This window comes from Venturia canescens, chromosome 10 (genome assembly GCF_019457755.1).
Source record: "Venturia canescens isolate UGA chromosome 10, ASM1945775v1, whole genome shotgun sequence".
In the NCBI taxonomy this organism is placed as follows: domain Eukaryota; kingdom Metazoa; phylum Arthropoda; class Insecta; order Hymenoptera; family Ichneumonidae; genus Venturia; species Venturia canescens.
In genome coordinates this window covers 11,151,091-11,176,612 of record NC_057430.1, presented here as the reverse complement: position 1 = coordinate 11,176,612, position 25,522 = coordinate 11,151,091, and the positions used below count along the sequence as shown (strand labels likewise).

Below are 25,522 nucleotides of genomic sequence, written 5' to 3'. Positions count from 1 at the left end.
TCGTTCAAAGACCTCTGAAGTCAAGAAAAATATGTTTCATTCGTAATTCACCAGTATAATTTAAAAAGTAGAGCAATTTGCTTCCCTTTCGATTTGTGAAGCATGACCAGGGGGATTAACATTTTTAAAAAGATTTGTACACGTGTTCGAATTTCGAAAGTACAATTTATTGTCCGGGACAAAGGAATAGGTCGAAGAGGCTCAAGAGCCGCGCCCAATGTCGAGCACTAATAAATATGCATACACCGTGAATTTTGGGGCCCCATAGAAAGAGAGAGAGAGAGAGAGAAATAAAAAGAAAGAAAGAGTATAACGAAGTTCTGTCGTCTTTCTTTTGATCTCATCTGCGACGTGTGTCACACTTGAGTTGTGTTGGCTACGTGCATGGAGGATAGTATAGAGAACTGAAAGGATAAATTTATGCATTGGCTATAGGGAATGCAAAGTGAAGCGACGAGCCAGACAATGAACAAGGTGCGGTTGAGCATACGAAAGATACGTGTTTTGTTTGTAGCATTCACGTACACAAATAGCGTACGAGAGCAAATGTGGACGCATAGACGAGCGGCATCGACTTTTATTAATCGATAAACAAAGAAACGAATTTACTTGTAAAAACAGGTCGAACGATTTGGAGTTTGAAAGGGGGAAGAAATCCGATGGAAAAAGCTACGAATAAAGGGAGAGAGCGGAGATTGTAATCGAACGGCAAGAGTGAAGAATCGAACGCTCAATTTGTAAAGAGCTTGAAAAAACAGCGCAGGAACCCTCGGAATTCTGAGCGCGAGTTCAAAAGTCAGAACAAAAAGCGAGATGAAAGACTCGTCCGAATTTCCCTCGGCAAATTTCGTTCTTTTCAATTTTTTCACTGACTTCCGTGTATACTTTTTCCACGACTAGTTCATTTGTTTGCGAAAAAACATGGAGAAAAGGGACGAAAGCTCGACGGGGGCGGAAAGGGGCGCATGAGGAAGGCGACGACGACGACGTGCTTAGTCGGGGTGACTACCGCCACGTCGGCATTCGCGTCACACCGTCTCGCCTTCCTACCCTCAACGCCACTTTCTATATATACCCTCGTGTTGTGTATATATTTATCGCACATATACACAAGCTTTTACGATAACCATGAGCCTCCACGAGGACTTCTATTCCCCAAAATGAGCCTTAATTTCATTTGGGATTATGAGTTATTCAATTATTCGTACTCTGATTTGTCAAGGATATAAAAACCGGGGGAAAGGAATAAATGGACCAACGACCGTAAATTAGTGATTTGTGGATTAGTCGATAAAAATAAATTTGAAAAAAGATCGCACTCAAAACGAGTTTGGAGACTGACTGAACGGTTGTTTGACGCACCTAAAAGCAGGATTTATCATTATTGATAAGACTTGACGCGTTATTTTTAGTGTAAATTGTAAACTCATAGGACAAAGTCTGGCGGAATGAGCAGCAAGCGTGCAGAAAACACGAAGGGGGAAAGGGCCAACGAGAGAAAGAGAGAGCGAGGAGGAGAGAAAGAGAGAGTTTCGGATTCAATATTGCAGCGCAAGCGCGAGCAGACGACGTCCTGGCGCACAGACGAACTACCCTTATGATGTGAAAAAATGGAAACATCGAAGTAATGCGAGCGTCCGTATGAGAAGGGAGAAGACGAATGAATATGGCAAAAAACTATTGTTCGGGCCATCGATCGGGATTGCGTTGCAAATATGGAAACGAGAAATATTCACCGGCACGAGAATGACGGATGAAAAAATCTCTTCTTGAAAGCCTCAAATTTACATGAAAATTATTCTATTTTGACAAGAAATTCATCTTATCATTGGACCATTTTCGTTCAATGCTCTCACGCATTCTCTCTCCTAATCGATTCCCTCTTCTGGACGAGTCATTTATAGCGCTCCCTTTTTTTACCACCCACGCATCTCTTCCCACGCACGACGAAAAAAAACACAATGCAAAATGAAATTGAGCGGTATATTTTACCTCGTGTGATGCAGGAGAGAAAAAAAATCGATTTAAATGTCAAACCCCAACCGAAAAAAGGTCAGAACCGCCCAAAAAGCAATCTTCTGAAATGCAGACATGTGTCCTGAGTTTTTGAATCATTTTTCTTTCCAGCTCCTGTTACATGTGTCCCAATTCCCCAAACCTCAGAAACGGAATTCAGTTCTATTCGAGCCTGAAGCCACATCCAAATACGTTGAACAAACTTCATTTCGGAAAAAGTCTATTCGTGAAAATGTACTCAAATGAAAATCATAGCAACGGTAGATCTACTCAGTAAAAAGCTGACATAAAGTGATAAGTCTTGAAACAGCAGCCATTATTGTCAAGTCCTAAGGTCGTTCATGCACGAAACAATTTTCTTAAGAAGGTCTTGAAATTTACAGAGAGTTCAAATGAATAGTTGACTATGACAAGCGTATCAAATTTTAAAGGCTTCGTCTAATTAGTCATTGAGACAAACGTGTTTAAGGTATAACTGGATGGATAGGCTCGACCAAAAATTATATCTTGATCGGAATTTCCGTACTTCGCGATGCAATAAAAATCTGAGAAAAATTCAACAACATTTGGAAAGCTATGAACAACAATTATCAATAATAATATTGTCCAAAAGTTAATAGGAAATTGTTTAAACGCAATTAATTATTCAATAATTTTGCGGTGACCTATTGTTTTTTTTTACGAATCGAATGTGCGCATTTTTCTCAATGCTCATGATTTTTTCCCGAATTTTCATGGATTCTTGAAATTCCTTTTTTTAAATTTTTTAGGTCGCTCTATTTGTACATTTTTGATTCAGCAATCTTGAGACTTTTCATAACTGATGGTAAATATGTCTTCTAAAACATATCCAAAATTCAAATTTTGAAAAATTTTTTTCAAAATTTTTTCAAGAAATTTCAAAAATCCACGAAAATTCTGAAAACATTCATGAGCATTCGGAAAAATACACACATTTGATTCGTAAAAAAAAGAAAAAAACAATAGGTCACCGCAAAATTATTGAATAATTAATTGTTTAAACAATTTTTTATTAACTTTTGGGCAATATTATTATTGATAATTGTTGTTCATAGCTTTCCAAATGTTGTTGAATTTTTTCAGATTATTATTGCATCACGAAGTACGGAAATTCCAATCAGATATAATTTTTGGTCGAGCCTATCCATCCAGTTATACCTTAAATATGAAGAAAAATGCACAGGGTTTTAGGGACTATGCGTAAAAAATCGTTCATCTTTCCACGTAATGAATGAACGCTTCTTACGAAGTTTATGGTAAAACGTAACAATGAAGTATTAACGAAGGTCTGGAAAAAAATCCAAAACGATTGTCTTACTGGTGATAAAAATATATTATGGTAAAGATTTATTAATACCTTTTTCTCGCTCCATTTCCCGTTCTGTTTTCCCTTTGCGCTCTCTAAAGCGATTTTTAACATAAAAAACTATTGTATTTTCGCCAGGGGGCGAATGAAATTTTGGGCTCAGCGAGCGATGGATCTTCGGCTAATTAATGGCTTGTAATTTCATTCGCCAAAAGATAAGTATTTACAATTTCGAATGAATAACTCTGACATTAATTTAAAGTGGTAATATCTTTAATTAGGGAGTAAAAATCGATCCAATTGAGACACCCGTAAAGTAGGATCCTTCGAGCATGATCAGCCTTAAAATCCAATGGAAACCATCGAAAGCTTCGTCTATAAAGTAGTCATCATTTAAAAAACTGAGTTTCTTCGTATTCTCGAAAACGGATGAAGTTTGATTAAATCTTCGAGTGCTCCAACTCTCAATGCTGAAGCCCCGGAAGCGTCAGAATCTTTATTCCTTTGATCCTCACTCACAGCTTGGTCTTCGAGTATTAAGAAAACGTGTCTTTTCGTACTCTCAATAACAGTGATTGCAACCGATTGAATTTTCAACACAATTCGAATGTTTAAAGACCAAAAGTCAAATTTCAATCGAGATAATCAGCGTTCGCTCAAAAAACGTCTCCATCGATTTCAATTTTCCAGCAAAATCGATCGAAAAATTTGAAATTCGATAAAAATTGTCGCTCACATTGGGCGAAGAAAAACAAGAAAAACAACGCTCGTGTCTATCGCATGTTTATAAGTGTATGCGCGTCGAGTGTACACGAATAGTGCACCGTTCGCATCAAAGTGTACTTTCACTCTACAAAGATTTAGCCCCCCCCCCCCCCTCCCACCACCACTCAAAGTTCTTTCATTCTTCGTCTCTCGTCCCGGAATCCCGTATCCGTTCTCGTAGTACAAGCGCACGATACACTATACATTGATGTACACGTAGCCTCGAGTGAAACTCAACTCTTCGTTGCTCTTCGAACGTGTTCTGCCAGCAAAGTCTGCCAACGAAACGGTCTTAAGTCACTTGACTCTCGGCAGAAAGTGATTTGGGTTAAGTCCTTTCGTTCGTCGGAGGTGCTGGAGGGGGAAAGGAGCCTGAGATATACTATTACTACGATTAATAACTGAAACGAATGCGAAAGAAAACCGTAAGAATCGTGTAATAGTTGACTGTGCCCGAGAGAATACGCGTATTGCGAGTGAATTATGAACGGGAAGTATCGGTTCTTCTCGACTACCTTAACGAACGAAAATATAGGCGTCAAGAAACGTGCATTTTATTCACTTTTTCAATTATCTTCACTCGACTCCTTTTCTCCTTATTTGCTGAATAACCCCGTTGTACTATAATTTCGCTATTGAGTAGAAAGCTACGCGAGAAACTACAACTTTTCAAATGAAAAAATCATGATTACACTGAATTTATGCAGTTTTTTCTTTCTTTTTTTTTTTTTCAAACTGAGCAAGCTGCGTTTGAACTCTGACAGTAAAGCAATAAATTCCATATAGCGATGAAAGGCTCGAATCATTTTTGTCCACACTTATATATTAACATCAACTTTTCTTTCAGTTTTTTTTTGTGTATACATTTTTGAACGGGTAGGACGAAAGAGCCTGGCACAGCTAGACCTCATGCACCTTACCACTTGTCGCACGCTCTCTCACACATCAAACTGTGGTATTGATCGAGCTCGCGCCAGTCTCAACCATGTACAGTACGGTCCACCTGTTAGGGACACTTGTCTCGTCTCTCAGACGTATCTCTTTTTCTCAAATTCGCCGATCTTCTTCCCGTTACCGGAGCCCTGTCTGGCTGTACATTATTAATGTGAAAATATTATTTTTCGTAATGGAAACCCGTTTAATCAACAATCCAAACGTCTGCTGTGAAAAATAGGGGAAGTAAATTCGAAATGGAATTTATCAGAAAGGGGAATTGACCGAAGTTTCGTGGAGCTCGCACGAAGGAGCTTCGATGAAATTTGTTTTCAAATATGCGAACACAGGTTTTTTCGTCACTCGAACTTCGTGGATGAAAAGCCGCTTAGAGCGTAGAATACCTTTAACAGCACACACGATACCGAGTCGGTGATTACGAAGACTTAGGAACTTTTTTCTAGCTACTCTCTTTGTTTTCTTCATTTTATTTGTCTCTTTCTCGCGTTTTCTTCTCTCTCCCTTCCTCGCATTCGCATCGTTTTCTCACTTAATTACGTAAATTCCCCGAGCAACGTTTCCGCTGCTCTTGCAAACTTCATTTCGCGCTACAAAGTCAACCGGCTTGGAGCACAAAGCTCGGAATATGTGCCTTCGCTTTTTTCATACTTTTATACACACATGCGAACGCGTGTGGGGGGTCAAACGATCAAGAGATGAAATGAATTTTCGTTAAAAATGAAATAAAGTTGCATTTTTCTTTCGTTTTGCTTTTTTCTCAGTATCTTCGTGAAATATGCTACTTTTTGCGTCGGAGGCCTCGTATGAGCTCACTTTTCACTGGAGAAATATTCCTGGGATCAAGAGCAAAAATACTGTGTATAAAACCCACATGCTCGTCTCGCACACGCACACATGCACGTTGATGAAATGAATGCTTGTGGGAGATGAAAACCTCTTGGACAAAGCACCCTTTCTCGATGCAGTATTTCCTATAAACCAATGTAAAATACTCGCAATCCGTGTATCTCGTGCTCCGCTTGCGACCCAATGTTTGTACATCCACGCAGCACACGCCGTGTCATCGTGTGTGCGTATTTAAAAACATTCGAATGAAAGTATCGAAGGGGAAAAATAAAAATGCAGCATGTGAATAACACTGTGTAGAAAGTTGGTCAAATATCTTTTCAGTAAATCGATAGTGGATGCTTTTTTTTTTTTTTATTTTTTTTTTTTTTTAATGAAAAGTATCACTCGTACACTTTTCGAGTTAAGCTGATTCTTTCAAGGGATTGGAAATGACATGGAGCAATGGGAAAATTCAGTTATCGGAATTCTCATGTGTTTGATGAACAATCGAAGAAGTTTCTGTCATCGAAGTGAATTTTTCTATTTTCCAGAAGGATCCCCAATTTTTTCGACCATTTTTTCAACACAGTGCAGATTTCGTTTCGACGGCATGCAATCATCTCGGGCGTTTCGTTGCTATCGGAAATCAATGCTGCTCAAGTTTTAGGGATGGCAGATTTCCTTTTGCGTTGTGACTTATTAATAGTCCGATCCAATAAGATTTCGGGCTGAGAAACGTGTGTGGGGAGGGAAGTGGCGACGAATTTACTGCGCTTTCCGTTGTGATACGTGAAATTTGCAAATTAGCAAGTTTGCTTCGTCGGAGTTGTTCGGCTATTGTTATCTCGAAAGATTCTAGAATCGACTCTAATTTCATTCACGATTTCGAAACTTGGACAGTCGCATTGCCGGAGCCTAAAACTCAATTTGCATGCAAAAAAATTGGGCCGTTTCCGTAAATAAATGAGATAATTGAGTTACTTTATCGCTGCAAAATTTAATAGCGCGTCCATCAATATCGAGAATATTTTGGCCGGGGCGATGGGTGATTAAAAAAATTATCGTCAAGCTTTAGCTCTGATTAAGCTGAACTGGATCGAAACGGATGCGGCTGAGAGCAACAGGTCACAAAGTTAAAATCAATTTTCATGAAAGCGATGCTCGATATATCGAGCCCTGCGAGATTCAATGAAACAATAAATATTTTATGCTTTTGCATGCTCAGCTTTTACGAGATATTCCATGTCCTCGGGAATGAAGGGAAAAAAACGTAAAATTGTCCGCATCAATTAAAAATTTGCCCTCGACTTTGTCATCGAACACAGACCGAGTGCCGGAAGAGAAATGAAACGAGTAATTCCATCATTAGCGAAGCAGCTAAATATCAACAATCGGAGTTGAGCCCTTTACTCTTTGGCGCAATCTCATCTGGCGAGTATGGCTCAGCACAAAAGGTATTATTACGTTTTCGCACTCGTTCTTTTTTCTCCACGAGTCATCATTAATTCGAATTTCCACTGTACTTTTACTGCCTCCGCTGTATATATTTTTATGGGCCTCTTGTGCAGCTAGCGAGGTGTTGGCGGAGCAAAAGAGAGAGAAGAAAAATAAAAAAAAGCGTAGGCGTATCTAGGGTCCAGGATGGCGAGTTACAAAGTTGGAAAAATAGTGGAGAAAAAAATATAACCGAGAGAAGAAAAAGAGAACAATGAGCGCATGGGGGGAGAGAGTGTAAAAAAATAATTGCTTCCCGGGCGGATAGGCGCCTGTATACGCAGATATATAAATGTGTGTATGTTAGAGTTGGCGTTTTGCTTAGCTCTGATCTCTTGCCTACCTCTCCACATACACATATTTTCATCACATACAAGTTTATCGAGCATTAAAAGAGTTTTGATGTTGAGGGATCTCGAGCGGAAATGGGCAGGAAGTATAATACCGATTTATAAATATATTATTTATATACGTAACACAATGATAATAATGATCAATTCCTGCACACACGTAAATATGTATATGAAGGGAGGAAACGCGGAAGTCAACCGCGAGGATGACCACATCCGGCCTCATTCATCTTGCGCACGGAGATCCTTCAGGTCCTCGAAAGGACGCCTGCAGGCGTCGACATAAGGTATAGAGGAATGATATACGCGGTTGCACGTGTTCGTTATTGCGGTAATACCTCCGTGGAATCGCTCTTTAAAAAATAGTTTGAAAACTTTGCCGACGCATTGGTAGTACGTGTATAGTAAGTGGCTGAACCAGTTGCAAATTTCAGCAGGAATGAGCGTTTGAAACTCGAGATAATTACACTCAGAATTTCTATTAGTTGTTTGAAAAACTTATTCCGATTGCAGAATAGGCTAATTCTCGTCGTCGCGGGGCCCGAACCGGCTCGCGACTGTGCAATAAAAAAGTGCACGCTGACGAAGAGCCATGGCTCGAAAGTCGACAGAAAAAGGATCGTTAATAAACGGCCAGTTGCCGAATTACGGCAATTCGAAATGTCGTCAGCCCGGCGGTGACGGGTCGGACGCAACGAGACGAGGACATCGAAACGAGAGAAAACTGTACGCACGCTGGTCTTCGAAAAAATGGAGTCTGCCGAGTGGCAGTTATCCGGCATTTTGTGTACGCATAGTAGTAGCGAGTTCCATGCGCATGTAACTCTCAGCGTCAAGTGAACTCGTCGAGGCTGATGCATCACACTAATAATAATGTGCAAAGCTGGACGAGTTGAGAGACGGTGCAACATGTAGCTTTACCAAGCGTATATGTACGGTTTGATGCATACATCCGAGAGACTCTTTTTATGCTCGGCTCGTGGGAAAATTCCTCCCGGTTACGTCTTGATTCAGCTGGATATGGCGGGGTACCCATTTACATCTCTATCCATCCACGCGTAAGCGCAAAATAACGAGTCTGAAAATAGCCCTTGTAGGCTCTTCTCGATGGAGCTTGAAAGTTGGCTAAAGTTGGATTTCATCCTAGTTCGGCCAGCCCGCTGCTCGTTATTATCCTGCCCATCTATAAAATGGCGCTTGAGTGACGTAACCGGGGCACCCAATCGGACGCAGGCCTCCGATGCGAAAATCAGTCGAGCATGTCCTCTCTCCGGTTTTGGCGAATAAGTATGAGGCATACGATTGTTTTTGGCGTGCTGACAAGTGTGTTTTATTGGCCCTTATGAAGGCCTCGAATACGAACCGTTGGGGGTCCCGTCGTGCCAGGGGGAAAACACGTCGACACAATACAAGACGGCGTAGGGTGAGTCGGCCGGACACGACAGGTGTTCACGACACACACGTGTGCTCGCGGCTCCCCTGCGTGTATGTTTCGTGCAGTGCGCCCCATAGCACGCGAAGTGTATGCATCAAGTGTGTACATCATACACAAGAGCTCGGAATAATTGTAGCATGGAACAGTTTCGAGAGGGAGGGGAAGACTCGCTCGTCTCTCGTTCCTCGCGGCCATGAACTCCCTCTTTCTCTTTCCCTCGCGAGTACATCGAGTACGACAGCGATGTACGCGAGTGTGCGGCGTCTCGTAAGAAAGAGAGAACGAGGATGAGGGGGCAGGCCGCTCATGTAACGTGATACGAGAGTGCACAGTGAGCCTGCATGCTATTCGCGAAGGAGGAACCAAGTGGAGACAGGAACATAACACAAGAATCGACACTGCACGCATCCAGACATGCGTGCATTACATCTTCGTCGAGTATGCGCGTGTTGATCCTCCCCCTCCCCTGTCGTTCTCGGTGTAGCCGGAGCTGCAGGGAAACTAGCCGTTTCACCCTCGCTCTCAGCGAAATAATCCCAAGCACGCTGTCGTAGCGGGGGATCGAAGTTTGGGTTTTGAGCAGCCAACGAGCCTTTGCGAATAGGACTGCTGCAAGCTTTCGGTAGCTGATTACGTTAGCCCCGAATCACTTGAGGAAGATTAATCAGGGAACCAAGTTCAGTTCTTCGCTGATCGAGCCTCCTTATTTCCGATAGCCGCGGTTATCTAATTTAAGTATCGCTAACATTTCGGTCAATGCTGAAACTTCACTGTAGCATCTTCATCTTTGATGAAGATGCTACCGTTCGGTTTCATCGCAGCGGTGCCTTGAGCGAACCAAACCCGCGGTTCGCGAACCGCGAAAGCAGCTGATTGAGCATCTCCAAAAGGTTCAATGCATTCAATCTGTTACAGTAGATCGCTTCCGCAGCTTCGGTTCCAGTCTGCTTTGGGCTCTCGCGCGATTTACAACGAGCTGGTATTAGGTCTACAAACGTTTGGGTAATTTGTACAATTTGTAAGATTATTTAAAAGCTATTCAGTCGCCGCCTCGCCAATGGTGCTGTGAGCCGCGGAGTTACAAGCCGCGTGAAACTCACCCGCTCCTGGGCCGGCTGTCCTTTGACGGTGATAGTAGTTGCACTCGCCACAAACTAGATGCTGCTGCTGGTCATCTCCACCAAGCGCGGAGTCCTCGTCACAAACGTCCTTGTATCCCTCCGGTGGGCTGAGCGTTTCCTGTTGCTGCGGTGGTCGTTCCTGAACCTTCTGGAGCGGTGATATGCAATTAGCAATGTTACAATTAACCATTTCGCCTCTCCGGCACTTGTCGTTCTCGTCCGAATCCTCGACCTCTTCGTCCTCGTCGTCGTCCTCGTCCTCCTCTTCCTCTTCCTCGTCGTCCTCGTCCTCCTCCTCCTCCTCCTCCTCTTCCTCGTCGTCCTCCTCTTGCGATTCCTCGCTTCCAAAAGCAGCCTGACGATTGTCCCCCCTTCTTCCACCAATCGCTGAATTGATATCGCAATCCATTCCCATGCCCCGAACATCGCCGTTCCGTCCCTTGTTATCGTAACGCTGATCGGTGCTCGTTGTGTCGTTACTGTTGCTCATATTTCGCGTCACATCTGCTCTGCACTCCTTGCAATTGCCCAGTCTTATCATCTCCGGCTCCTGACAACAACAGTCGCACTCCTCCTCGTAGTCCGCGCAGCATTCTTCCTTTATCAGTATAATATAATCCGCTGCGAAATACTCGTTATGTTTCTCATTAATGATGACGCGATTCTTGTGACTCTTCAATCTCGTCTGACCGGGCTTTTTCAACAGGGACTTTAGCGCCCTCCCGGGCACTTCAGCCGGTAGCTCGTTCATCATTCTGTGGCGCCGCGTTCTCTTTAGTTTCTATGGAGATCAGTAAGTCGCCGGAGCTTCGAGAGCTTACACTTTTTATATTAAAAACTCCCCGTAGGCTGACTCCGCAGGGTTGACAACTGTGCAACAGCTTTTTGGCTCTTCGGATGATGTCGTTGTCAGGTCCGCCACATCTCCGTTATTAGTCGAGGCGACACAATCACTCATCGATGTTCTACCTCCTTCCAAAGTTTAAGATCAACTCTTCATTCATTCTCGGCTCGGCTGAGCTTAGTCCCGATATTATTCTCAGCATATCATGTTTCCATAGCCGAATAACTAAGCAATCGACCTTTGTCACGAGTTGATGCTCCAAGACCAAAAGCCCCAATGTTATTGCCAATAGGGGGTGGCAGCATCGTGAGAACTTAACCCCGTGTCAATGCCGCGTTCGTGCGGACTTGTCACTTTCAGGTGAACTGGTTAAGTATCAAAACCCTCTTTGACCCCTCTGATCCCTCAAAGCAAACGTCAATCACGAATACGCGAAAGCTTGAAGGACTACAGATTTAGTCCAGCGTGAATGAAACACCAATTAGACTCTCCCTTTCTCTCATTCACACGGTTCATTCCACTGGAATGTTTAATCATAGCGTTTCCGCGAGAGCACAACACCCGCGTTCGATCAGGCTCTTTCTCGTTCTCCACAACTCGAATCCAAACGGAGACACAATTAAGGAAAATAAATAAATAAATAAATATAAAAACAAGCCTGTGGAGTATTATCAGAACGACCAGAGCGACGCAAACTCGCGAACTGAACACCCACGCTCACACACTACACGAGAACTTTCGAGGGAGAGAGAAAAAAAGAGAGACAGAAAAAGAGAGACAGAGGAGCTCTCTCCGTAGTGGCTCCTGCGCACCGACTGCGGGAGCCGCTCGCGTTCTCCTAAATACGCGCAGGCCACTCACTTCGACAGCGAGAAACACGCAGAACCTGAGCGTGAAGCCTCCCTCCGCTCTCCCTCGCTATAACCCAAGCCTCTTTCTCCCTCTCGCTCCACCGCAGAGATACAGAAACAGAATCACTATAACGACCGCGAGGAAACCTGCGGATGGTCGTGGAAACGATACACGAAACGTCACCGTCCACTATTCATTTTTCCATAGTTATATTATTATAATTATATCATCGGAAAAGAAAAAACAAACCGAACGAATTATTATTGCCACGAGTCAACTGATCCACGTAACAAGGCCACACGAGCATCACGCTCCGTGGCTAAATTTGAATCTACCATCTCACGTTCATCTCGCGGCATCGTCGAGCAGTGTCATTTATCGAAAAACACCCCTTGGATGAGTGTCACATGCTATTTTTTACTTAGCATCTGTCAGATTTCAACGGTTTGTTTACAGGAGAATGAGTTTGTCATAGCAACAAAGTATATAATCGTTGCTTCATAAAAGCTCAACGATACTTTAACAAGAGTCGATTAAAAACAATGAAAAAAAACGAGGTAAATATGAAACTGACGTTTTCTTTTAAAACTGTCTCGTGCGTCCGGTATTCCGTAAGAGCGAAGCGCATTTGAGCACTCCTAAGAGCACAAACTTACTGGCTAGTGGCTAGCGTGTAATCGACGGCGTGTATTCTTCACAGTAGCAGGTGGATGGCCGGCGCCACCGCCGCTATCTCCCTCCCGTCCCTTCTCCCATGTGTACTCCGCGGCGGTTTGACGGAGACTCGCGCTCGCGCATGCGCCAACTTCTTTGACTACCAGCTACGTGGCGCCGACGCCAGGGGGCAGCAGCTTTGCGAATCGGGCTCCCTTTCGCTCGTTCTACTCGCTCGCAACTACGATACCGTGCCATTCGGCGCTGCCCCCAGTCTCGCATGCGACGCTTCTCGTCAACACTTTAAACGCGTTACTGAGCAGGTAATGTGCCAGCTGGGTAGACTCGCGGAGCTCGGATTACGCAGAGGACGCGTTACGATGGAAACCGAGAGGCGCCTCTCGCTATTCTTTCATTCTCTTCTTCGTTCTCGCCTCCCTCTCTCTCTCTCTCTCTTGCAAACTAGCGGAGTAGGAAAGCGTCCTAAGCCACAGCGAAGCTTCGAATGCGAACGGAAAAATATTCCCTCGGCAGCTTCGCTCTCTCGACGTTAAAGTTCGCGCGCCCACGTTCCGAACTCCTGAGTTTTCTTAAAACTTCATCGAAATACGATTTTTTTTAATGTTTTGAATCAACGAAAAAGTACTCTTCAAGATTTCTCCCTTTTTTTTTCACGCATTTCGTTCGTCAGAGATTTTGTCAATTTTGTTAGCTGTACAAACAAGCACCTCGGAATTTCATCGATCCTCATAAATAACGATTTTTCTCACTCTTCACCCATCCTTATTTCCGAATTTCCACTATCCAACACGATCAATACCGAGCTTTTCCATTTCATTCTTTATTCACGAGGCTAATATAGCTAAATTGAGCTACTGAGCAAGAAGGTGTTTATTACGTACTCTAACGTTATTGGACCCTCAGGAGAGCTCGAGAACGATTCACTTTACGTGTATACAACAGCAGACTGGATAAATCAGCACGTAAAGCAGTCTGACGGAGCGAAATATATATTCATAACATCGAAACGAGACGAAGCAAACAAAGCCATAAGATTTGCTTTTTCAGGGTTCGTAAAATTGCACACAAAGAAAGAGTACAATATTATAATAAAGGCAAACGGACGAAAAACTTTGCTATTTTCCGGGCAACTTGACGATTCCGATCACACACAAGAGACGTTCTCGTGCTCAGTCTCGCACTGAATAATGAACGACTTGGGGCCAAAAAACCTAGAAATCCCTTCGTTCGCGTCCGGAGTTGAAATAATTAACGATTTTTCACCCGACGCGAGGGCAATTACATTTTTTCGTGGGATCCCCGCTGCAGGAGAGGCTGCCGAGAAGTGGAAGAAAAAAAAATTAGAAATAGTTTCGTCCTGCGGCGGATCAGCGTGGCGCGTTTCGGAATATCTCGCATTCGCTTTCTCTCGCTCTTTCTCTCTTTTCATCCTTTGCTCCCCCGCACCAGGTTTATCGATCACGTCGGACGCCTCGAATGCTTTCTCGCTCTGACTCCTCGTGAATTTACCATAACACGCGTACATATAGGTATAGCAAATGCGCGAGTTAATATTCCGTCCTTACGAAGCGTTACTCGATGAGGACCAAAATAAATCGTGATATATCGAGTCTCGCATCGTTTGGTGGGCGCTCGGAGAAAAAAGCTCGTATAAAGGAGAGAGGTGAAGCGACCCAGCGAGGCGAGCCCCAGAGAAGGAGAGGCAAAGCCACAGCGCTCGTTCTCTCTTGCTGCGAAAAGATAAGGGCTCTTCGCACGAGAGTTTCTCTCGCACAACACACACGCGCGCCTCGTCTCTGCTGCTCTGCTTATTTTCGCCGCGGGGATTTTCACCAAGTTCCCCCGTAGGCATCGCGAGGCTGCGCTTCCTCTTGCTCTCTGTGCCCGTGTCCCGCTGTCTCGCATTTTATTGATTGCGTATATACACACGCCGAGAGCAGCATTTCAACGTAACCGCACTCCGTTACCGAGTAGAAAAGGAGGAGGCCGAATTTCGGGTGTGGGAATGCCTTCGTTGCTGGTACGAGAGTTCTATGGGGATCGGCGCACACGCGGGGGTCTGACAGACCCGGGCGAAAGTTGGAAACTCGCTACTATTCTTGGCAAGTTTTCTTCCCGAGCCGAATCGCTGAAGACGTTTGCATCAGCATTTTTTCCTCGCTCCTTCTTATACTCGGTTTCTGGAAACTAAATCGTCGTAGGGAAATCGAAAACACTCGGTTTTCCCTCCGCTTTTATCCTATCGGGGCTGCAGACCTCATTTTAATGCTGAACGAAATAAATCTGGAAGGTCGAGCCCGCACCAACGCCACTGCGAATCGAATTGGCTCGACGAAAAGTCCTCGCATTCGAAATTCAATTTAATTGAACGCCCGACAGGAGCAGGGGCCGAAATCGTTAGAACGAAATTCCGAAAGTGGCGCCGGAGTGGAAGCAGCCTCTTCGACGACCGATCGAAGGCCACGCGGATCGCCCAAGCTCCGAGATCGCGAGAGATTAGTCGAGAAAATGAAACCGAATAGCTTGCTTAACTTCAAAAACTCAAATGAACGAAAGGCTCATCGCAATAACGCAATTCGAATCTAGCCTCGTCCTAATTCGAGCTGAACTTCAAGTGAGCGGGCTCCCCCGGACCCAATTTGTCCCACGAATAACTCGAGGGGTGACGATCGACCGGATAAACTTGAAACACGAGAAAAACGGTAACAACTTTGTAGCGGAATGAGGAAAATATTTTCGCCAGGAAACGCAATTAGGCCGGAAAGATTCGCCGGCTTGCAGATCAAATCTGGAACCGCGTATTTTCTCAATTTCTGTAAAGAACATACTCAATTCACAAACAATACAGATTCGTGCGTTGTTAAAAAGCTGATGGTTATCCGATTCCACCGCCGATAAGAAAAGCTCCTGGAAAACCGGAGCTACCGATCGTCCCAGACGAGCAATAGCACGAGCCGTGACAACGATCACCGATTTCACAGCCCCGAAACACGAAAACGCAAGTTCGTTGGAACCGATTCGTTGCATGGAAGCATTTCAAAGTACATTTATATAATCGAGTGTCCACTCGATTTATAACTGTGAATATAAAATGTAAATAAAGTCTTGTGTAATACATAAAAGTGGGTACACAATGTACTACTGTGGAAAGGCCGGCACGAGGGAGACACTCGATGCCGGTCCACCGACTCATTTATCTTCGGGGACCAGCAGTGGCAGGTTTTTTTCCTCCCTCTCCTATCCGACGTCTTGCATCCTCTTTTCTCCTGGGTATTCGGGGACCCGTCTCGTTTGCCTCTCGAGCAGTGGCGAGAAACGCCGATAAACGTTAAAATATAGGCATACGAGGATAGACATTTAAATGGCTGTGTAGTGGAATCGAAAAAAACGTATGCGACAGAGAATTTGTGTGCGACGACGTTATAGTTGGAGGCGAAACAGCGAGCAGGGTTTTCTCTCTTGGCCCGATGAATGTCCAACTGCCCCTGCTCCTTCCACTCAGTTTTTTATTCCACCTTCGTAAAGACGTCCAAGACTTTTTTGTATTTTTCGCGAAGCCGGTGGTATAATTAATCATCGCGGCATCAGGCCACATTTGTCAGGGGAATAAAAATCTTTGAGTAAACGTTGCACGGGCAAGCGAGCGACGCCTTGGCCGCGTAACCGGGGCATCAAAATTCCTGCCAAATGTTCCTCGCCGAGCGTTTCGGACTTTCGTTCCAAGAATCCGAACGTTGCTGCGAAGTGTCGCATATTTTTTTAGTTTTCCCCCTTCGTCCACTTGCTCAGAAAATGCCGAGCTTTCTTTTCGGTATCATGAGTTTAGCTCGGCCTCGTTGTTCCGAGGCTCCTTTAATCAATCGGGGCAAGGAATAAAACGCTGGCTTTTTCTTCAAACATTTTTATTCGCTTGTTTTTAAATGTACCTCGATTTCGAGCGATTTTATGAGCCTCGCTGAATCGTAGATTTGTTTGTTTTTCGGCCTGTGCGCCCCAAAGCCCCGTAAAATGGCGGAGCTCCGCGAGAAAAACGCGCGGTTTTAGCCGCCTCGGAGGCTTTTCCCGGCCCGTTTTTATCCCCGAATAATCGCCATTTCGGAGCTGCCGCGGAACTCACCTATCGGGGCTAGCTTATTCGGCCCGATTACAATATTCATTCGGTCGATATTTTCACATCGGATACACCACTTTGTAGGGATTGAGAATCCCGTTCGGGTCCATCATCCTCTTTATTTGGTGCATGAGCGCAATCGCCCCTGGTTCTTTGCTCAGACGAAGGTACTTCGCTTTCTTGAAACCGATTCCGTGCTCGGAGCTGACGCTTCCCCGCAGTTTTGATACGAACTCGAATATGAACGGCTCGAGCTTATCCTCGACCTCGGCGTCGTAAGCTTTCGTTGATACGGACACGTGGAGATTCCCGTCCCCTGAATCGTCAAGAAAAAATTAATTTTATTCTCACTCGAAACGAGAATTCATTGCTTCGATCGATCCAACGATTTTTCTCATCGATTTTTTATATTAAAAATGGCTCCTAGTGATTTTGCCCTCGAGATTTACGGCCTCGATCGAGCCACGAGAAAAACTGCATTTTACAAACGCACTCCGCGAGAAAATTGTGCTCCGGAATTCTTGTTCCGCGGCGAGATCGCCGCGATTTTTTACGGGGCGCAATTTGGGAGTTTCGGTTGAGAAAACAGCGCGAGAGTTGACGAAAAATCGATTTTTCATAAAAGTACAACCTTTTCCAGTCCTGACGACGCTTCGATATCGTTATTGTTAAGGTATCGATATCGATTCTTAACTATTAGATATCGAATTTATTTATTATATAAAATTATTTTGTATTATTTAATAAATTTTATTAGTTTAATATAGATTTGTAATATTTAATTGTAATTTAAATTATTTTTTAATATATAATAAATTATATTTAATTTAAATTAAATTTTTTATATTTATTTGTTAATAAAATTTATTTTGAATTATATAATGAATTTTATTAGTTAATATAAATTTCGATATCGTTATTGATGGGAGCTCGAAAGATTTGCAATTCGGTTGAACGAGGCATCTTGTTTGACTCTAAAATTGAGGTCAACGCGAAAGTTTGACGGGAGGTCGCACACACTTTTGAAAAAAAATATATAAAAATGTATTCTCCGCTTCCCAAATCATCGAATCAGCGATTTTTTCTCGGGTCTGTACGACCCCGCTGTTTTTTCAGAGCCGGAAACGTTTATTCCCTCGAAATTCTGTTTACGCTCCCCTTTTTATAATTTCCATAAAATTCGTACTTCGGTCCGGTCATTTTAATGGTGGAATATGGAATTAGTGATTTACGTATTTTTCGAGTCGATCTCAAATTGGTGGTGCAACCGCAGATCAGGCGAAAAGTTGAAAATTATAATTTTTTCGAAAAAAAAAAAAAATAAATAAATAAATAAATAAACGATTTTTTACGTAAAAAAGAAATACAGTTCAACGTTAATAGATAAATTCGAGAATTTTTTTTTGTACAGGAAAAAACGGAGGAATTATTTCGTATCGTCGTTGACAAATGGATTATCGGATTGTGCCATTTTCCGGGATAATTATTTGCAAAACAGACAAAAAACAAAATGGAGCTCTCCATATTTATCACCCTCTTTGGATATGCAGACGAATATAGAGGTATTATGGGCGCAGATGCAGTCGTATACGTATATGAATCGCTTTCACACGCATATATATATATGTATGAGTGTGAATTTATATAGCATAGCTTGAAGAATTGTTGGAGGGGAGCTTTGACTCACCCAAGTGGCCAAATCCGTTGATTCGTACAACGTTGAGGTTGGTCAGGCGTTCTCGGAGTAGCTCGATTATTTCGTAAAAGTGTGAGAGCGGCAAGGAGACGTCATATTTAAAGCAGTAACCGTCGCGCATGACACCTTCGGCGACTCGTTCCCTGAGATCCCAAATATTCTAGGGAAACGCGAAAAATCAAGGGAAAAAGAGAGAAAAAAATAGTGGAAGCACGAAGGTACATTTGAATCTCATTAATAAATTAACTTTTCCATCGTCAATAGAATTTTGGTGTCGAAAAATCACAGTGAAGTCTTTCCAATAGAATTCTCGATGTTTTTTGAGGTTATGCACACGAGCGTGCGTCGTTCTAACCTTTATTTTCGCCGGCTCCCCCGTCATTGTACCGTCCTCTATCAAACCGTCCGACAGTGCTTTTTCAACGAACGATGACAGTTTTTCCTCGTCATGTGTCTGTTTACTACCCGCTGTCTCAATCAACATGTAAAAATTATGTGCTTCCCCTGACAACGGCGAACGTAAACCCAAATTTCCTGTCGTCGCGTCCAATGATTCTTTGTCCATTAATTCACAGGATGACAATATTTCTGCTAATTCTCTCTTTGCCAGTCTCACCACCTTTAACACGTTCTCATAATCTGTCAATCCTAAATTTTGAAAATTCAGCTTTTTAGCGTTAACTTGTAAAAAAGTGACAGCTGAATTATCATCGACGCAGATGACGCTGAAGTTTGCAACGTTGGAGTTCAACGAAATAATCTAAAAAAACTCTCGAATAATTCCAGTAAATCTCCAATTCTGTTTTCTGCCGAATTTGCAATTCGTTATTTTTCAACCCACATCAATGATTCGTGAAATAAAAAAATGATTAATTATAAATATTTTTTTCATTCATTTCGTTGGACTCCAACGTTGGAAACTGCTTCAGCGTTCGACGCAGTCACATAATTTTCATAACTATTTTGTGGAAAAAATTGTTGAAATTGACTCAACGAGAGCTGAAATAATAAAAAGCTTCCTAAATTCATTGACAGAATAAACAAAATGAGACGGTAACTACAAAAATTCATCAACGCGCATACTAAAAATTGATATTATTAACTTTTAGTGAACTTTTTGGGTATACCTAGAAAAGCAACATTAGTAGACAGCGCTTTAGTGGGACATTGAATAGCAACTTTGGTTACGACTCCCAAAGTCCCTTCCGATCCGATAAACAAATTTTTTATATGGTAACCGGTGTTATCCTTCTTGAGAGTGTTCATACAGTCGATCACTTCTCCATTCGCTTTGACCTGCACAAACGACCTTTCAATCCCAATTTTATCTCGCCCCATTCAAGATTTTTATATCTTCGCTCACCGCCTCGATTCCTAAAACGTTTCCATGCAAATTTCCATAACGCAAAAGTCTCAAGCCCCCTGCGTTTGTCGAAATGTTTCCACCTATCAAACAACTTCCCTTTGCACCAAGATCCAGTGGCATCATCAAACCGTACTGGGCCAAATGAGTCTCCAGGGACTCGAGCACACATCCAGCTTCGCACGCCACGCTACCTTTGTAAATCATTTTTAATTGGTTACTGTAAATCTTCGTTTTTGTACATTTATTTGAAAAACACTGAAAAAATTTATAGACTGAGCCAATAAAAGCGATTTTTAATATTTTTTTTTGTGGTTAAATGGATTTGAAAAATTTTTTCATTCCAACTGCCATTTGGGAAAAAAATTTCAATGAGTTTGTAAAAATATCATTGATGAGAGTCGCGGAGGAAATTTAATGAGGAAAATCGACAATTCGAAGAGTTGAAAAATTGGCCAGAAAAGGGGAGGGGAAAATTGGAGTATCTTTTAACGATGAAATAAAAAACCTGATAATTCGTCGGTGGAAATAATTCGATCCATAAGTTTCATGGAAAGTACAATTTCATCGAAAACAGGAACGCTCCCTCCAACGAGTCCCGTGTTTCCACTTTGTGGACAAACGGCCAAACGATTTTCGTTGCAGTATTTTAAGATTTTCGATACTTCTTCGGTTGTTTTTGGCTTCAAAACGAGTCTGCTGTTGCCTGAAATAAAACGTTACGAGAACACAGTTGGATTCTTTATTTCCTATCGAATATGAAAAAAATGTAAACATTTGTAATAGCAATTTTATATCAAAACTTTTTCTTGGCGTTTCATGAAAATCGTTTACAAAAAAACTTGGACAATTTGAGTATCATTGAGAGCATCAGAAAACAATTAATTTCGATGTAAAGAATTTTCATTTGGAATTAAGTTTGGAACATTTTGAAAGTCAAAAACCATAAATTTCGAAACTTTTGAATTTTTTATTCTTATTTCAATTTACGATATGTTTCTTGAAAAAACTTTTTGAATTGTACGACATTGAAAAATTTTGGAGCTCAAATTGCTTCGGGATCGGTCACCGAAAGGAAAGAATTTCCCTGACCTCGAACCATCTTGATCCAATCGACGTTGTAAGATTCGCATTCTTCAGGGTCCGTAATGACTCTATTATCGTCGAGTGTGTTCTTAAAGAATTGGAGATGAGCTTCGTTCAGAGTGGCGTAAGGTCCACGCTCGATTTTGTACCTCACCGAGGTCAAATCGGGTTTCGCGTTGGTCGATGCATTTCTGACGACTGTTAACAACTTTTTTCCATTTTGTAGAAACGTAGTTTCACCTGCGTGATTACAAAGCTTTAGAATCCGTTGGAGACCCATGGTTGTAGGAACTCTTTAAATCCTTCAGTTTGGAGGCCGAATCTGCACAAAATCAAAGTATCGCGTTTCATTAAAATGTCCCGATAATAATCTATAATCGAAAACAAACGAGATCGAAGTACAGATTTTTCTAACGAAATTCAAGCAAAAAATAAACTAGAATCCAATCAACGAATTCGGCAAAATTTGTACACAAAAACAAAACCCTTCAAAAAACCTGAAAAATGTTCAATTTAACTAAAATATTTAGTCCCATACGCACGACAAAATATTTATTAAATTTCACAAAATATTTAGATAATTATTCAAACAGATAGCGATTTGGATTGACGAAGTTGAGGCGCTTGTGTGACGATATTTGGGTTACTCTAACGCCATATTTTGTTGCTACGAAAATAATTGTATATTGAATCACCGTAGATTGTGTTGCGGTGAGAGAACCTTCAGCTGAATAAACAAAATCATATAAAATATACTGAACTTTTCTTTCGAGGTAGACATTTGTACAGACAGTTGATTTGGTTCGTCATCGATGAGCTTTGGTCAAGCTACACGAATTAAAAATCCGACTATCAAAATCATTTGTCATTTTTCACAAATCATGTTGGCTAATATAATAATACATTTCAACAAATTTTGGGCTTTTTAAGCTGACCAGTATGATTAGATTTACAAAAATTTATCATTCTCAACAAAACTGTTTGGATACTTCAGTACTTGATATTCAAATAAATATACGATAAAAGTGTATGTGAATTAAGGAGTTTCGGTACAGTCGATACAATGGTGTCATGCTGAGCCACGTTAAGGTCAAAAAATTTCAAAAAGTTCAGAATTTTATAAAATTTGGTGATGATATTTTTTTTAAATCGTTCTTCCACACAGTTGCCGAGTAATTAAAGACGAAATATCACGTGTATAAGCACAGCGTTTCGACATATATAAGTATACATTCCGGGTATAAGAACTCTGCTTTAATGCTCAATAACTCGATAACTGTGTAGAAGAAAATTTGGAAAAAAGTAGTGCTTTTGCACTTTATGTTGAAGAACGTTATCACCAAATTTGGTAAATTTCTTTAAATTTATTAGCATATCTGCCGAAACTCCTTAAGTAGAAATGAACAAATGTTTCGAGTTATTCGAACAAAAGCTTCGGTTTCGCTCGTTTAGTCGATTCGCATAAACGAAAAATATATTGATTCGGATAAATGACTTAATTTATCACAAGTGGATGTTGGATCGAGCATTCAATTGTTAAAAATATTATTATTCTCAGTGCAGAAAAGAGAAATTTTTCAAAAATTATTCATGAAAACTCCAAAATTTTGCAACGATTTTTACTTTTTGTTTTCCACCTCCCTTACTAGCTGCCACAATTCGTCACTTCAGCAGAGTTAAGCCATCATTTAAAGTACTCCGAAAAGTAGTGGGATTCGTAGCCGTGGGATGATAAAGAGGGGAAAAAAATGGAGCCGAAAGTGAGCGCAGTTTTACCTGCGCGAGACGAATAATCTCTATACACAATAGTAATAATAGGCATGGCCAATGATCTCGAGAGTGAAGAGGTCCTCCGCCACCACCAGCGACGAGGCTGTAGTGGAGAAAAAAGGAGAAGAAAAAGGACTTTATGGCGTCACGTGCTAGCGACGTGTATACCCACGGCTATATGTAGACCGAGCGTTTCATGGTGTTTATCCTGTTAAAGGGGACTATTAAAGGGAATGGAAAAGAAAGCGAAAAGCGGTTCGGTAGCAGATATGAAACCGGTCGTTATGACACTGCGTGATTAAAAAGTATACGAGCAGAAATGCGTGCGGACCTAATTAAAAAGCTTGACGATTCGACGATAATTGACAAAAAAAAACCAATGGAAGGGCGTCACGCGAGGTGCGGATAGTTTCTGCTGAAATTCGCAACGACATCGACGAATGTGGAACGAAAAGTACAGCAAAAATAATGAGGAGAACATCGATAAATAAACGGGAAAGAGTTTTCGTAAAAAATGGTTAAATTTTGGTGGGAAACTTGGCGAAAAGATGAGGAAGGGCTGAGGAGAGAGAAATCGATCGAGTGATTGATTGCGTTGCGTTCGCGAGTTCGTCCGTGGGTGCGAAATTCAAGGTGGCAAAATAGGACGAGAGTTCGCTGCAAAACAGTAGGTGAAATGTACAAAGGAAAAGAAAAGGAGATGAAAAAAGGGCCGCGTGGAAAGGGCGGGGGGGAAGAGAGAGGGGAGAGAAGCACGACCCTCGGGAAGAGCAATAATCCCTTTTTCCCCGCGTCTGCCATTAATTTCGTTTTTTTTGTGCCCCTCTTCGCGCTCGTTGTGCCTCCTCCCCCAAGCCCGTTAGCTCCGGTACAATCTCTTAGCCACATCGATGAGTATCACTGTGCGTACATGGGCTCACCAACTGCCGCGTGTATGTGTTACTATATACAGCGATATACACATCTGTACGCGCACACGCGAAAGGAATGCTGCTGCGCATGCTCCCGAGCGCAAAGCCTCGGGGGGGATTCCCTTTCATATACATAGGAGAATTTCTGGGCGCGGAAGAACACGTTTCGTGTATATAGCACATGCCAGAGGGCTTCGGGGCTCTGCGATCACCCGCAGATCTATATTTCTCGCCCATGCGCTCTCCTCCATCCCTACCGTTTATTTCTCCCCCCCAAAATGCCCCGAAACACAAAAAATACACGCGCACACACGCGACACCGAAGTACATGCTCCCTGTATCAGTTATGTACGTGCGTGTGGCTCCAGGGGAAAGCAGGAAGGAAGAGGACGAGATTAGGCCCTTTAGATCACCCTCACGAAAAGGGAAACCCTTCTGCGGGGGTGCGCGAACAAATTTACTCGCGCCAAATCTCCCGGACCCTCCGCACGCATCGCACTTTATCCTCCCATTCTATACCGCACGAGATTAGAGATGCTAAACGCTTATTTGGTCCCCGGAAATCCAATATTTTTACCCACGCGGACGTGGAAACTCGGGGAGACAACATTCGCTCCTGACGTGGCTTTAAGTCGACGTCCGATCACGGCGAATGGTGAAGAAAAACCATTGAAATGCGTCGAGCAACTACAACAGGAAAGTGGGAAAAAAACGCTGCGAGCGATAGAGGAAGAATGTGGTAGAAATTTTAAGCAGGCAGAATGGAAAGTCAATGAATGCGCAACAACCAAAAATCGGACTATTGAACGAAATGATCATTCGAACGATAATATCGCAACGAAAACCTCTGAAACTGTAAATTTTCCGTTTGCTTAGTGTAAAAAGTAGGCTCGATTCGAAGTGCTTGTTTCCTCATATACGAATCAAGAAATATATAGACTTATAAAGTGTACTGGAGCACCGAGGATTCTTATCGCGCAGTTATTTGCATTGTTGGAAGTCACCAAAAACGTCTTTCCAACGATCGATTACCCAATTGTATACTATATCCGTTGGCATCTTCATTGCTAATTCAATTCTATGGTAATCGAATCATGAGATTTCCGATTTCGTACTCTGAGACAGCGAATTATTTGATGGTTCAACTACGAAGGCAGTAAGAACGCTGCGCCCCAGTAACGTAAACGTCAATGTCCTTTTCTTGCAATTTATTTTGGAAAATCGATCATTTGAGATTGGACGATTTGCATTTTCTTCTTTAACAGCGCAATGTTTCGTTAAGTTAAGATTCGACCGAATCAGACCATCGGACAGCAAATGAAAATATGAGCGATTGTGGAAGTGCGAGAACGAAACCTCGGTGATGCTCGAACAGGCTCAAAAGAAAATCTCTCCATAAGCAGAATCATCAAAAGCCAACCAATTGGAGCAGTTTGTTACAAATAGTAACTGCAATTTATAAATTATCGCATAGGAAACGTTCGATGTGTTTAATTTCCAAAAAGAGCCACGCAGAACTTGTGTTTTTCCCGAGTAATTTTGCAAAATGCCAAAATAAAGATTCCATTTGCTCCAATCAACTCTCTCCCTCGCTACTTAAACAGCTCGAGCTTGCCACAGTCCATATATTATTGCTTCATATATTCGTGCTCCTCAAAATCCAAAAAAAAATGAAATAACGAACCAACGAAAAAAGCCCAGATCACTCGGCCGATTGATCACGACGGCGGTTCACTAACTGGACAATGCGAGACAAAAATCCCTCAAAAAGAAAAATGTCATGCGGAGGGGAAATGAAATCTCTAAAGCAACAGTACGAAGGAGGACAGAGAGGAAGTGAGAAATAATAAGCATGCGAAGAAAAATTCGTGAAGCAAAACCAAAGATTCGTGAATGCTTGTACTGAGTTATAAAAAAAGGCACA

The 25,522-nt window shown here is 42.3% G+C and overlaps 2 protein-coding genes across 3 annotated transcripts in view; both read right to left on the bottom strand.

Annotated features, from left to right (window-relative positions):
- The window catches only part of LOC122417165 (dentin sialophosphoprotein), a 28,643-nt gene extending 16,796 nt beyond the window's left edge, over positions 1-11,847 (bottom strand). The window contains exon 1 of the mRNA XM_043430471.1: positions 10,270-11,847. Within this exon, the coding sequence (XP_043286406.1) occupies positions 10,270-11,044 (775 nt within the window). The 5' untranslated portion in view covers positions 11,045-11,847. The remainder of the gene's footprint in view (positions 1-10,269) is intronic.
- A 4,699-nt stretch (positions 11,848-16,546) lies between these two features.
- Positions 16,547-25,522, bottom strand: part of D2hgdh (D-2-hydroxyglutaric acid dehydrogenase) — a 19,820-nt gene continuing 10,844 nt past the window's right edge. For both annotated transcript variants that reach the window (XM_043430177.1, XM_043430178.1), the window contains exons 2-8: positions 20,924-21,239; positions 20,340-20,537; positions 19,832-20,025; positions 19,596-19,764; positions 18,824-19,116; positions 18,460-18,628; positions 16,547-17,088 (exon numbers count right to left, since the gene is read on the bottom strand). In XM_043430177.1, the coding sequence (XP_043286112.1) occupies positions 16,832-17,088; positions 18,460-18,628; positions 18,824-19,116; positions 19,596-19,764; positions 19,832-20,025; positions 20,340-20,537; positions 20,924-21,197 (1,554 nt within the window). In that variant the 5' untranslated portion in view covers positions 21,198-21,239 and the 3' untranslated portion in view covers positions 16,547-16,831. The remainder of the gene's footprint in view (positions 17,089-18,459; positions 18,629-18,823; positions 19,117-19,595; positions 19,765-19,831; positions 20,026-20,339; positions 20,538-20,923; positions 21,240-25,522) is intronic.